Below are 13,146 nucleotides of genomic sequence, written 5' to 3'. Positions count from 1 at the left end.
ATCTTGTTCGCTTGAACTAGGAACCATGGCACAACTATATAATAGATATATGAATGTGACAGAGTCATTTCTCAGACTTGAGTGAAAATGGAAATTAAATCAATGGGGTTACAGCAGCAGTGAATTTGTTTCAAGGCAATAGTAGGGAAGTATTTCTGAAAGTGGAACCTTATCTCTGATGATTTTGCTCTTGTTAAATCTGCCAGAAGAATAGTTTGCTCTATGGCTTTGCTCTGAAGGCAGAATCTTTCTTAGGGCAGCTGTCAGTTGGAGCCTAAAAAGAAAAAAGTTTCCTGAATTAAGTAACGGTGGCATGCACCGTGGTGCTAACAAGACTATCATGCAAAGGAAAGTATGTTAAATTTGCATTGTTTAAATGTTCAGTAAGCAAACATTACCATCTTACGATCAAAGACTTAGAGTATGGTGGCAGGCAAATTCTGCTCTCAATATAAAACAGTGGTAAAAGTCTTATCTTAGAAAAATAACTTCAAAAGGTATAGTGTCAGAAAAATACTGACCCAAACACCTGCAGCTACAACCCCTTTCCTGTGTTGCTACCCCCAAGGTATGGTACTTAGAGTCTGTCTTCCTTCCTTTATGAGTGAAATGGAACAAATAAATGTGATTTCTTTTTTCCCTTGGCAAGCTGGTGGTTATGTTTAATCATATTATGTAAATCCTTCTTAAAAGCACCAAATCAGTTTTCAGTCTTATAATATGTAATGTTGCTCAAATAAAAAATCAATTTGTTTGCAGATTAAAGCAGTTCTCTATGAATGCTAACAAAAATTAACAGTACTATTTATTTTTAATATAATTCTCACACACATCCTCCTCTCTTCCCAGAACCCTCATCAGTTCTCCCTTCCTCAGCTTAGGGAGACTTCCTGAACTGCAGGTTGAATTCCCTAATTTTCATACTTGTAGTGCTAGATAAAACTTTGCTGACATTACAAAACTAGTTTCCACTTACACATTTCAGTCTGCCTTCAGAAGAGGTTCTTAATGTTGAAAAAATAATTCTATATACAAACACTCTGCAGATTGTAACATACACTAATGCAAAAGTCAGGGATCACACGTGTTGCCAGTTGTATGGGGCTGATGTAGCGGTAGCTGTGCTTTCATTGGCATCGCTCGACATTTACACCACTTGAAGCTAGAGCAGGATTTCTTCTGTAGTTAACACTAAAAAACATGACTCTGCCCGCATTCTCCTCTGTTGTGAAGCTTGAGGAACATAACTGAGATAAGAGAAGTTAAACGATAACTTAATTTTTTTCTGTGTATGTAGTACAGGAATCTATTAAATGTGTATTGTTTGAGGAAACACATTGGGAAGGCAGGCAGGTTATTGTGCAATGTTCTTTACAGTACAAAAATAGTCCTTAACTTCTAGCTTTTATGACTTAACTCTATATTAAAGCAAATTTACTGCTTTGTCAATATAAATTCTTATATTTTGAATTAAATTAATGACACAGGCAGGGGCTTTTCTCATCCTATGCATGTTTTCAAATATGTTGAAAATATGCAACTGATTAAGAATTGAATAGTATTATTGAGCAGGAATTACCACAGCCACTCCGAATAAGGAATAGTGTACTGTCCCACTGTCGCATGTTACCTATAAAAAGCCTCGTTTAGTGATTTGCGGTATCTTGATACTTATTTGATCTTTCCATGTGTGTGCACAGCAGAAATATTAGAACCGTTAAGCATTAACATATCCAGAATGCTTATAACACGCTTGATGGTGTTTATTTTACTTTTCCTACTGAGCTTCTCCTGATAGCTGCAAAGCCTTTATTTACTGTAGGAAGCATCTTGTGTCTAAGCATGTGCACTGGCATGAATATTATTGCCTAGAACACTAGGCCAATTCCAGGAAAGAAATCTACTTGGGGCAGCCATCCAGATTTCCTTATAGTCAGTGCTAAGGGACACAGCCTTTTGCTGCTAATGGAATGATCACTGTCATCTGGTTCCACCAGAGGGTGAGACAGTGAGATGCTCAGTTGCACTTGAAGAGAGGTACAAAAGGAAAAAGGAGTGTTGGTCTGTTCTGGACGTGTGTACAGAGTAAAGCAGAAAGTCTTACTGATTTATCAACTTGTACTTACTCCTGACATGAGGTGGGCACTGCATTAGAAGAGTAAAAGCTACAGCAGATTATAGTATATTTTTTGGATACTTGAGCTTTATTTACTATATGCTACAGATTGAAGTAACCACCATAAGTTATAAGCAACTCTTAATGCATTCATGTTACATACAACAATCAGATGCAGATGTAAATAGCATTTCAGGCTGTTCTTTAACAGTTTCATGTATGTGTAGGGGAAAAAAAGATTTTTAGTTTGCTAAAACAAATCATTTCTGAAAAAGAAAGTGGTGCTAACTTTTGTACTACGTCTGCTATTAATAATGTTGCTGAAAAGCTAATAATGCAGTTAAATACCAGTTAAATGTAAGTGCAAAGAAATAAAAATGTTTGAGGACAAGATTGGTATTTGTATTGCAGCACACCAGTAAGATTCAAATCCTACTGCACACATTTTATTGGTAATGTTATGCTTTTTATATGTTTCTGCAGGATATAGAGTGAGTAGTTTCTAAGATCTTGCATAACCACAAAATCTATATGATAACCTTTAAGTTTAACATTTCAGTACAGTGATTTTAGTTTTTTATCTATACTATGGATATTCTGTTCCAAATGACTGGCTGTATTTCTATCACAACAGGCAAAATTATGATAAATAAATACAATGTAACATTTAATGGTTAAAAGATATGATTTTCCTCTTACTTCTGCTTTCAAATATGGACACACACGACTGAATTTATTAATTTAGAAATAAGATGTTTAATAAGTACTCATACATACTAATTGAGCAAAACTTTTTAAAGTTAAAAAGAAAATCTGATTGAATTACCATATCATATACAGTAATCATACCTAATTATTTCATTCATAAAATGTGGTGTAGATTAGATTATTGATTATATTTATTTTTCCCAATTTTCCTGTCCTTTTCATCCTGCTTGATACACTCTCCTGGTGATTGCTGTATGCAAATTCCTAGCACAGCTGTGCTGAAGGTGATTCAGAGTTGTTTCACTGACCTCAGACAACAACTTCATCAAGCTGATCTTGTCTTCATTGCATTGAAGGACTGAGCTCCCATATTACCATAATAGTGACCCTCTAGAACTGGTGTGAGGCTTCTCATATATCTGTCAGTGATAAAACTGCCCTATATTTTATATATTTACATTTATATTTTATATATATATATATATTTAAATTCTCAGAAGCTGCTCTTATGTTATTTTCACAAGCACTACCTGACTTTCAGGTGCAATTTGAAAAAAAAAAAAAAACAAAACAACCACATAACTTTGTTAATTCAAACATCAAAAAAGATATAATAATAATTTCTTGTTCATGTCTTCTGTTCAATGTGACTGTTATAAAAATTCATTGAACCTTTCATTTTAGGAGATTTTTAAGTTCTGGAAATTCATGTTATGTAAGATAATTTCTAAATATCAGACAGGAGTAGTTGTCAGAAAGGCTTCCTTTCCGGTCAATACAATGCATACAACTAAGGATGTGTGGAAGAGTGCAGTTTCATCTCTGAGCACTGAATAAGCAATAAAGTCATAGGAAGAGTAATAAAACCAGGTAATTACTGCATGTAGTATAGAATTAACTTTGTTTGGTGAAACTGATCCTTCAGAGAAGACTTTTTCACAAATAACAATGTAGCTGGTTTTGCATTTACTGTACAGGCTGGTTCAATAAGACGGACCCAATTTCAAAGCAGTATATTTCACAACTGCAACAGGTTACAGTTACACAAAAAATTACAAACAGTTTGATGAGGCATCTATTGGTAATCATTTAAAATTCTATGTCCCGCCCTTTCCAGTGGTAAGAGTTTCATTTATGGGCAATTCATGCTTGCAGAGATATAGCGAGTTCAAATTGGGTCCATCTTTTTGAAGCACACTGTGTACTGCTTTGAAATTGGGTCCATCTTTTTGAAACATCCTGTAGTGTTTTTTTTAAAAACTGATGCACATTTTATTTGTAGTAACTTGAGTTATGAGTTGTGCGATGGAAGATGCAGACTTGCCAAATTCTTTAAGCTGTAGTTATCTTTATACATGTGCTTGGCCTGTACTATAGTCATTTCATTCTCATAAGGGCATGATGTAACCTGTATCTGAAGTCTCCAAATGGTGCAATATGGAAATATTAAAAGTCCCTAATGTGTGAAATGCTTGAACATGCAGTCGTATAAATGTGGCTTGCTCCAAAATAGTATCAGTAGCCAATTAGATTACACGCAAATGGTGCTAATAGTCTTGCATGTTTTCCCTGTACTTCTCCATCTCCCTTTATTACTGTATCTTCTGAATTCTCCCTTCATTTTCTTTCAACAAAGGCAAATATGCCATGAGGGATCTGGTCCACCGACTGCCAGGCGCTAACAACAGCAACAACTCAGCAAGCAAGGCCATGTCTGATGACACCGTTACTGCCATTTGCTGCACTCTGCATGAAGTCATCACTAAAAACATGGAGAATGCCAAGGCCTTACGAGACGCAGGCGGCATAGAGAAACTGGTTGGCATATCTAAGAGTAAAGGAGACAAGTATGTTTTGCAAATCACCTTGCACCTTTTTTAACATCTCCAGTAGTTATTATTAGTCCTGAATGTGTTTTCCTCCTCTGTGCAATCATGAGTTGAACACTTTAGTTCCATCTGAAATCATATGCCCAGTGTGAAAGATGACAAGAAACAGACAATACTAATAGGAAGAATCTCTGCTGTGGTTTATTTTTGACGTACCATCAGCAGTGCATGGAGTGTGCTGCATGTGCAGTTTCAGGAAGAGTCATTATCTACAGTCACCACTACCTCTAAGTACTTCCAGAAGATCCTGATAAACATTAGGGATCACAGCTGTCAGATTGTACCCTGCAGATGTGGTGACGTACTGGCGGAGGGATCCTGTGAAAGGAAGGGACTTCACTGCAGTTCTGCTACTGCTCCTCTTGCTCTGGGCGTGAAGAATGTAAAGTCACTGTCTCTCTTCACTGCACCCTTTTCCCTGCCACCACCTTGCTGGTAAGGTGGGGCATAGTAGAAAAATGATCCATGGATTTTCCCAACACCTTGCTCGTGAGAGAGCGTTAGGATAACTGCAGGCTGCTTTGTGAGGCACAAAAACATGCAAAAATCTTACACACAACTGGAACATTTCCAGAGCAGCTCTGGTTTCATCTTGTCTGTTTTCCTATGTATGCACTCTTCATGAAGAGTTCACTCTTTATCCTTCTTTTGCCTAAAACAGATAGCCTGGTTTTCATATATGTCAACCTGCAGAAGCATAGTGCAATGGGACTATGGCAGTTTGAAAACGAAAAACCTTCACTGTAGTGTACAAAATCCATCAGTCCACCTGCTCAAAGCTCTCATCACACAGCCGACTGTAGCACCAGAGCTCTAAAAGAGCCCCGCAAAGCCAGGCCACAACCTGAAGGAAAGATTTATGCACCCTAAATTTGGTGTGAGAACTCATGCTCGCTTATGTGATCAGAGCATTGACAATATAATTTAATCACATTTCTTTTCCTCTATTGTCACCGTTTTCTTTTCATACCAAATTCATTATTGAAACATTCTCACATTTTAATTGTAAGGAGTAAAAAGTAGTAGCGTAACAAAGTATGTGATCCCAGTTGTGGGAGCTCCCCATGCTCTGCTGATTTTTTATTATTATTATTATTATTATTATTAATTATTATTATTATTATTATTATTATTATTATTATTATTATTATTATTATTATTATTATTATTATTATTATTATTAAATCTATTTAAATTTTGGATCTATATTTTCTAGTTCAAATGTACTGATACTGCAAGCAGGTTCATATTGATTTCTCTTAAGTTGAGTGTGTCTTTCCTCAGAATAACGTGTTTGTCTACCTGTGCATTATCTAGTAGAGATTATAAATACCTGTTCAGTCTAAAATTTTCGAAGTATCATTGGCAGTTTTAGGAAGATTGAAAGGTATAATTCCCTAAGTATCCCTCATAACTATGAAAGACCTATCTGTGTTGAATGAAAGTATTTAGCCCAAATAGTGTTAAGTAGTTCTAAAATGCCCTCCCAAATCGTGATGTATATCCCTCCTCTCAAGTACTTTGAGTTGCGGTTCTGTGTTACTACTGTTATAGGTTACAGAGTCCTAGAACAAGAAAACTTGTCAACTCACAGTGCTATAAATGCTTAGCCTAAATGAAAGTTTTATTTTTCCGCTTTCAGAAATGTTAGTATTGTGCATCATTGCTTTGGTTTGGTTTCTTATAAGTAATCCATTGTTTAAAAATCAGAATTGCTGGTTGTTGAACTGCTAGGACATTCTGGCATGCTCAGTTTAATACAGCAGAACACTTCAGTATGAATTTATCTTGTCCATTGTGAAGCGTCTGCTTCTACAAGTGCAAGACACTAGCCTGGCCATGCATCCGCGGATGTGTCAGTGCCAGGAGCGTGGGGCTTGCCCCATTAGCCTTTGAAATATGCCCAGGGCTTGAGCGCTGTCCCTGTATGACAGCACAAGAGAACTGAAGTGCATAAGGTCATATTGGCCAAGCCCGTATTGGCTTTGCACAGTTCTGTTTCTCCTCCATAATCACAGTATGGCTGGTGCAGTTATTTTTCTGCTTGCTCCATGCTACCAGCACCCCACTAGCCAGTACAACTGGGAATATAATAAAAAGTATTATGTTTGAGAGGGTTTATCAAATTCCTGTTTGTTTACCAACTACCCACCTACTGCTGTAATCTGGCTGAGAAAAATCAAGAAGAAGAAAAAAAAAAAGCACCAAATAAATTACCAGGGAAATACTCTAAAAGTTAAATTAATCATTTGTGTCATGAACATTGCTTTACCAGCGGTCATAAGATGCATCAGAGCCTCACGCCTGAGAAGATGTCCTGCCCAAATCAGTAACATATGCTGCTGGTTTTCCGGTTTTGCAATTCATGTGCCTTTTCTGAGTAAAACACGAATCACCTCAATGACTGCCCCAAACTCCATCAATTCTCACTCCAGACTTCGACCTTTGCAGGGTTTTCTAGTGCTCTGCTGCTTTCTGTGTATTGTTGGTACAGCACAAGGGCTTAACTACACAGTGTGTACTTCTTCAGTGGGCTGGGTTACCTTCCCAGTCCTTTTCTATTTGACCCTTATTCACTGAGCTAAACACTCTCTGATATTTTTCATTTATTTATTTACTTATTTATTAAAGTTTCCCATCCCAAGAGGAATACATTATACCAACTGATTGTAACAGTAGTTTAGAACTTCTTTCAAAACCTTTCTGAAGAGAAAATCCATATGGCTTTCAACATTACATTACATTGCCATCATTAAAGAGTAATGGTGTGAGCAAGATGCAAGTCCTAATTTGGATTCCTAATGAAATCTGTCATTGCTTTTTATATAATCAGTTGCATTTCTGCATCTTGGCTCTGCACTATAAAACCAGCGCTCATCACCCATCTAGAGTGTTCCTTTTGGCCACTGCTAAGAGGCGCTTAACATGTTGAGTGTGCTGTTATGAGTTGAAGTTGGGCAGCTTATAGAACAGGAAACTCTGTCTCTAACTTCTTGTCTTTTATGCCAAATGTTGTAGCCAGGACATCTTCTTAGATGTTCATAATACCAGTTGGGTCCTCAGCAATTTTGCTAATTGCAGCCACTACTGTTCTTCTTATTATGCCCTCAGCATGAAGCTTTGTTCTCAGTGTGCTGAGCAATACACATTTTGCTTCTCACTGAATAAGTAGTACTATAGAAATAACTTGTATTGCCCTTGCTTAAAAAGACATCCAAGATGCCAACCAAAGATCTTATAGTACATTTAAAACACACTTTAATTGTGGGTTTAAATCCATAGCAATGCATTTGAAAATGGGGGTGAATTAAGTCTTGTACTTAACAGCCTCTTTATCACTCTTTCTTTCTTTCTTTCTCTCTCCCTTTTTAATATATGTGTGCAACAGGCATTCGCCAAAAGTGGTGAAAGCAGCATCTCAGGTCCTCAATAGTATGTGGCAGTACAGAGACCTGAGAAGTCTCTACAAGAAGGTAAGGCTTGGGTTTTTTTCTAGATGTCATCTTTCATATGGTTACCCAAATTTGGGGGCTGATAGACCAAAACGTTAATGTGAACTGTAAATTCACTTAGAGTTCAAAATTTCAGATTCTTGGAGCTATGAGTTTTTCCCTCATTTCTACTTGTAACATAGAAATACCTTTTGAAAATAAATGTGGTGGTGAAAAGCAGATGTGAATTTGATTTCCAAAAGAATTCATACAGAAATTTCTGGATCTAGCAGCCCTGGAGAGTGAAGTCCTCTGTTCATAGAACAAACCTGTGCAAGCTCTCCTGCTGTATCTTTCCTTCTTACAACTCCCCACCCTGTCCTGAGGAGATTACCAGATTTTCAGCCCTTCAGCTCCCAAATTTCCTCATGAGATTGTAAACAAGAGTATCTGAAGTAGTGATGCTTAGGGACAAGTTAAATGTGGAGCTGGGCTGAAACTTGATAGCTTCACTTCCAATCAGCTGGCAGACAGTGTGATCATATATTTGGTTTTCAGACAGTCTGTGGAGTCTATAGTGCCGTACCATTCCCACAGGCCTGCTAACCTCTTAAAAATGAATCAAAATATGGTAATATAAGTGTCTACTTAGTAAATGTCAATGTTTAAAATAATTCTTGCTCAGTATTTCCAAACTGAATTACACTCCATGTAAGTACCAGCCTGTAGATGTCGTTCTCGAAGGTCTTGCTACATGGAATTTCACAGCTGATCTAATTGATAGTTGTATTTTAATCTCAGCAAAGAGAGCTAAAACATCCTGTGGCACTAGAGTTCAGGTCCTAGTTAAGGCTGAGGCATACGAATTGCAAAGCACCATAGTCTGCGCTGTGTGTATTTTGCACAAGAAAAGAACTTAGTTATGCACCAGATCTCAAAGTGGCAGAAGCTGACCTTCTGTCTGAAATGCTGTTCTTTTGCACGCCTCAGCCCTGCTTGTGTTATGTCTGAGAAGTAAGGAAGATGATTACTGAATCTCTCCCATTGTTCACTTCCAGTATTTTCAGTCATCCTTAGCAGCCCTAGGGATACCATATGTGAAGACGTTCCGAGTAACGAGCTGGTACTCAACTGTCCCATTAAGAGGTGGGAACAAACATGAGCTAGAGTAGGCTTTTCTTGACACAAGGCAGTAACACACTGGAAGTGTGCATAGCCTGATTTCTGTGCATGTGGGTGGCTGCACTGTAGAGGCTGAACTTTATGGCACCATAATCTCTTAGAGGTTCTTACAATGTCTGGCTCATTTCCAACCTTCTGTCTGCATATATATGCTGTAATGGAAAAACAGTTTCTGGGGTTGCTCCATGCATGAGGTAATCTATATGCTGTATGGCTTCTGAGTATACTGCTACCTAAAGGACATTCTGTTGGCTGCCAATGTGAATGCCTGGTAATGTACTTCCATACTAAGCATGCTTGGGTACTAAGTACCTTGCATGCTTGAAAGAAAATTTTCTGCAGCCACACATACATACTTGTGATATGGGAAATAGGGCAGGCTAGCCTTTGAGGTAGTTTCCAGGACACTCATAGCAGACAGATTGTCTACATTCTCAGGCAGCATTTTATTAATCTCTCTATTGGCTAACTCCTATAGGCTTCACAAAATCTTAAAATGAAGGTCAGTCTCTACTACATATTTATGTATTCATTATATACCATTACATATGCTGCTAAGCATTGTATAATTATAGTTTCCTTTAATCAAAATGTTCAGATAGTTAATTTAAGATGCTCCTGTTTGTTAAAAGACATACAATAATCTTTATACAGACCATAATACTTTCTAAACTTGCCCATAGTAAACTGTTATACTGGCTGGCTGAGTTTCACCACTGTTGGGAAAATAATGTTAGGAAAATTAGAAAAGTTCGCATTATACTAACAATCAGCTAGTTACATAACATAACGATACTGAGTCACTGCAATCTTTATTTCATCCCGTTAAAATACATATGCTAGTAAGAATGAGTGAACATACAGTTGACAGTATAATATGATCAGCTCTTTGCGGTATCTTGCACAGCCTTTTTGAAGTGCCAGTAAATCCCATTGCATAACCATCAGCAATTTCTTCCTGTGTACCAAAGTATCTATACAATTACTTTCAAAGAATTGGTGGCCTACAGAGAGGCACAATTTTGTATTGCAATGCAAGAAAATTACAGGCATCACGTCACATTTAAGAAAAAGTAGCAGCACTTATCTTACTGTTTGAGAAACAGTGTAACCAAATAGTTTGAATTGTGATATATTTTAGAGCTACATGTTTACAGTAGGGTAAGTAAGGAAAGATAAAAAGAGTAGAAGTATTATCCTTTGTATTAATGGGGAAAGAAGGCAATATGTTTACTGCTGATACAGTAGTAGTCAGTGTATTTAGTCGAAATATCACTGCATCAGCAAAACCATCAAAAGCTCATTCACTTTTCTAGTTTTACTCAACATTACAGGAATCATCCCATAGCTGTCAGAATATAAACAGCACTGACAAAAAGTCCATCCAGAGTTAGGAGGTTGGTGTGGTCACCTAATGACTCACCACACCTGTGAAGGAACAAAAGCCCAGAAGCGCATAAGCACCAATTCCCCCCTTGCAGCACTCCCCGCTAAGTTCCTGGCTGTGAAGGAGTCAGAAACTGGTCCCTCACCTGCTGTGAGTGGCTGGGCTGCCTTGAGCAGGATGTATGTACAGTGTTCTCTGCAAGCTCTGTCCCATTGTGACTGAGCTCTTCAGCTTTAAACAAGGCTATAACATTAATATGCTTGTGTAGTGAAAGATCTAAGGACAGAAACCTCTAAGGACAGAAACCTCTAAGGACACTGTCAAAATCAGCTATTGAATTAAAAATAGGCCAAGTTTAACAGAGTTTAGGGTGCCAATTTCAGCTATGTTGCTTAGGAACAGTAGTGTGCACAAATTTCATTGTGCTGGCCAGTCTCTGGCAGATATTGTCTGGTTCTCTGATCTGTTCAAAACCAAAAACTGCAGCATCAACTGCAATGACTCAGTTAACTTTGTTGATCAATTCAAGCAATATACTCTGTCTTAAGGTCATGGTATATCTGGCTAAGAATACAAACAGTATCTTTTGACCACACAAAAATTAAAGTTCCTATCCATCTTTTTTATCCTGAAAAATGCAAAATTATTCCACACGTCAGTGAGGCAGAAAGCATAGAAAATTAAATCTGGTAAGACAAGTTAAGCTAGAGATATGAGTGTTTCTGGAAAAAGAGTTTCAGGCTTGCCCATGTGCTGTGTTTAAAAAGAACAGCAGAGGAGATGGACAGAACAAACTGCAAGTAATGTAGCTCTGACAGTCCAGAGCTCAGAGTTCTGGTACCCAGGAATTTCTCTGCAGTGGTCTGATCTATCATGACTCCCAATTAAAGCATTGAGAAGGCCCTGTTGATCTCATAGGTCCTGTCTGTAAGGCCTCAAAAGCAAGAGCTGGAACTTTTGCAGCCAATTTAACTTTCCTGCAGAGACAAGCTAAGTAGTCTGCAGTATCTGATGTGTCCTAGGATTCTCAAGATCCTATAAAAAGTAAGGACTGAAGGTTTGTGTGTTGCTTTCATTCAGTTTGCTAGAAGAGGAACATGTTGCCCATTTATTAATAGCTGATAAAACAGGACTTGCGCTCTTTGAACTGTTGGTCTCTCTTCTCAAATAGCTTTTTATTCTATAGAAAGCATGCTAAGGTGGAGACTGGCTTTTCTGATTCAGGAAAATGATGGATAGATTTCTAACTTCCTACAGCTTGAGTTGCAAACTCAAGAAAGAGAAGGAGGCATTTGCTTTGTTGTCTGAGTTTCCACTTGGAAGGCTCTGTAAGTCCACAATACCTTATGCACTGTGTTTGCAGAGCTATGTCACACCACTGACAGGTTCTATCCAGTCTACTAGGATTTCCAGTTCATGGCTATGCTGTGGCTTTGATGGAACACACAGTCTTCTTAGGCTGGGCTGGCATAGGAAGGGCACAGGAGGTAAACAGCCTTCAGGTCTGTGAGTGAGGTGGCAGTATTTACTGTCTTTTGTAGGCTTGTGCTTTGAGGAAAAAAAAGAGGATTGAATTCCCTTGAATGATTAACTTTCATTATCATAACACAGTCAACAAGAAAAAGTTATTAAAAGTTTAAATGTTTCCAGTCCTGAAATTATAGAAAAAAAAATAAAATAAAATAAAAAAGCTCGACAGACCGAGAAGAAGCAATGAATTTAGTCTTGAAATGAAGGAGTTGCCGGTCATCCCAGAAGTTTAACTTTGGGGCACTGTATAATGGAAAATATTGTTTTGTTTGCTGAGCAATGGCTGAAACAGAAATCGGATCTGGAAACTTCCCAACAAAAGGAAAATAAGGTTCAGATTCAGCCCCATATAAACTGTTTGGATGATTTAGTGTTGAGTATTTTCTAAATATTGCTAAAGCTTAGCAAGTAAGAAAGAAGTGATCATTGCTATTTTTCATCAATAGATTAAATATTATCTCCCAAAGGGTGGCTTCAATGTCATGTCGTTTTCAGACTCTTTTGTTCTCTACAAATAAGACTTACATTTTCAAAAATGATCATTTATCTGCCTCTGGTTTTGTGAACCCATACTGAAATACTTAAAATCTGATTTTAGAAAGTGCTTAATGGTCACATAGTCTGTAGCCCCATGAGTGGGTCAGTGGCTCAACAGTTACGGAAAACCAGGCAGGGAGCTATTCTGCTTGTCCCTGTGCTTCAGACTCATGGCTCACCCCTCTTCTTCAAGTATCCTGATAACCTGTACAGTCAGCAGGAGAATTAGGTGCTGCCCACAGTCTCCAGAGAGAGGTCCTGTCCCATTTATGTTTAGCCACCTAAGCAAGGTGAAAGAAGCTACTACAGTAATTCTTCAAAGACACTTCTTTCCAAGGGAGGAACATGGGACTCTAGGCTGTCAGG

General features: G+C 37.8%; 1 protein-coding gene across 18 annotated transcripts in view; it reads left to right on the top strand.

Moving 5' to 3' along the window:
- CTNND2 (catenin delta 2) overlaps nucleotides 1-13,146 on the top strand; it is a 650,551-nt gene that overhangs the window by 605,765 nt on the left and 31,640 nt on the right. For all 18 annotated transcript variants that reach the window (XM_071804478.1, XM_071804466.1, XM_071804465.1 and 15 more), the window contains 2 exons: nucleotides 4,461-4,671; nucleotides 8,102-8,186. In XM_071804478.1, coding sequence (XP_071660579.1) covers nucleotides 4,461-4,671; nucleotides 8,102-8,186 — 296 coding nt within the window. The remainder of the gene's footprint in view (nucleotides 1-4,460; nucleotides 4,672-8,101; nucleotides 8,187-13,146) is intronic.

The sequence above is a fragment of the Patagioenas fasciata genome, chromosome 2 (genome assembly GCF_037038585.1).
Source record: "Patagioenas fasciata isolate bPatFas1 chromosome 2, bPatFas1.hap1, whole genome shotgun sequence".
In the NCBI taxonomy this organism is placed as follows: domain Eukaryota; kingdom Metazoa; phylum Chordata; class Aves; order Columbiformes; family Columbidae; genus Patagioenas; species Patagioenas fasciata.
Note: the sequence above shows the minus strand (reverse complement) of the source record. Positions and strands in the feature narration are given on the sequence as shown.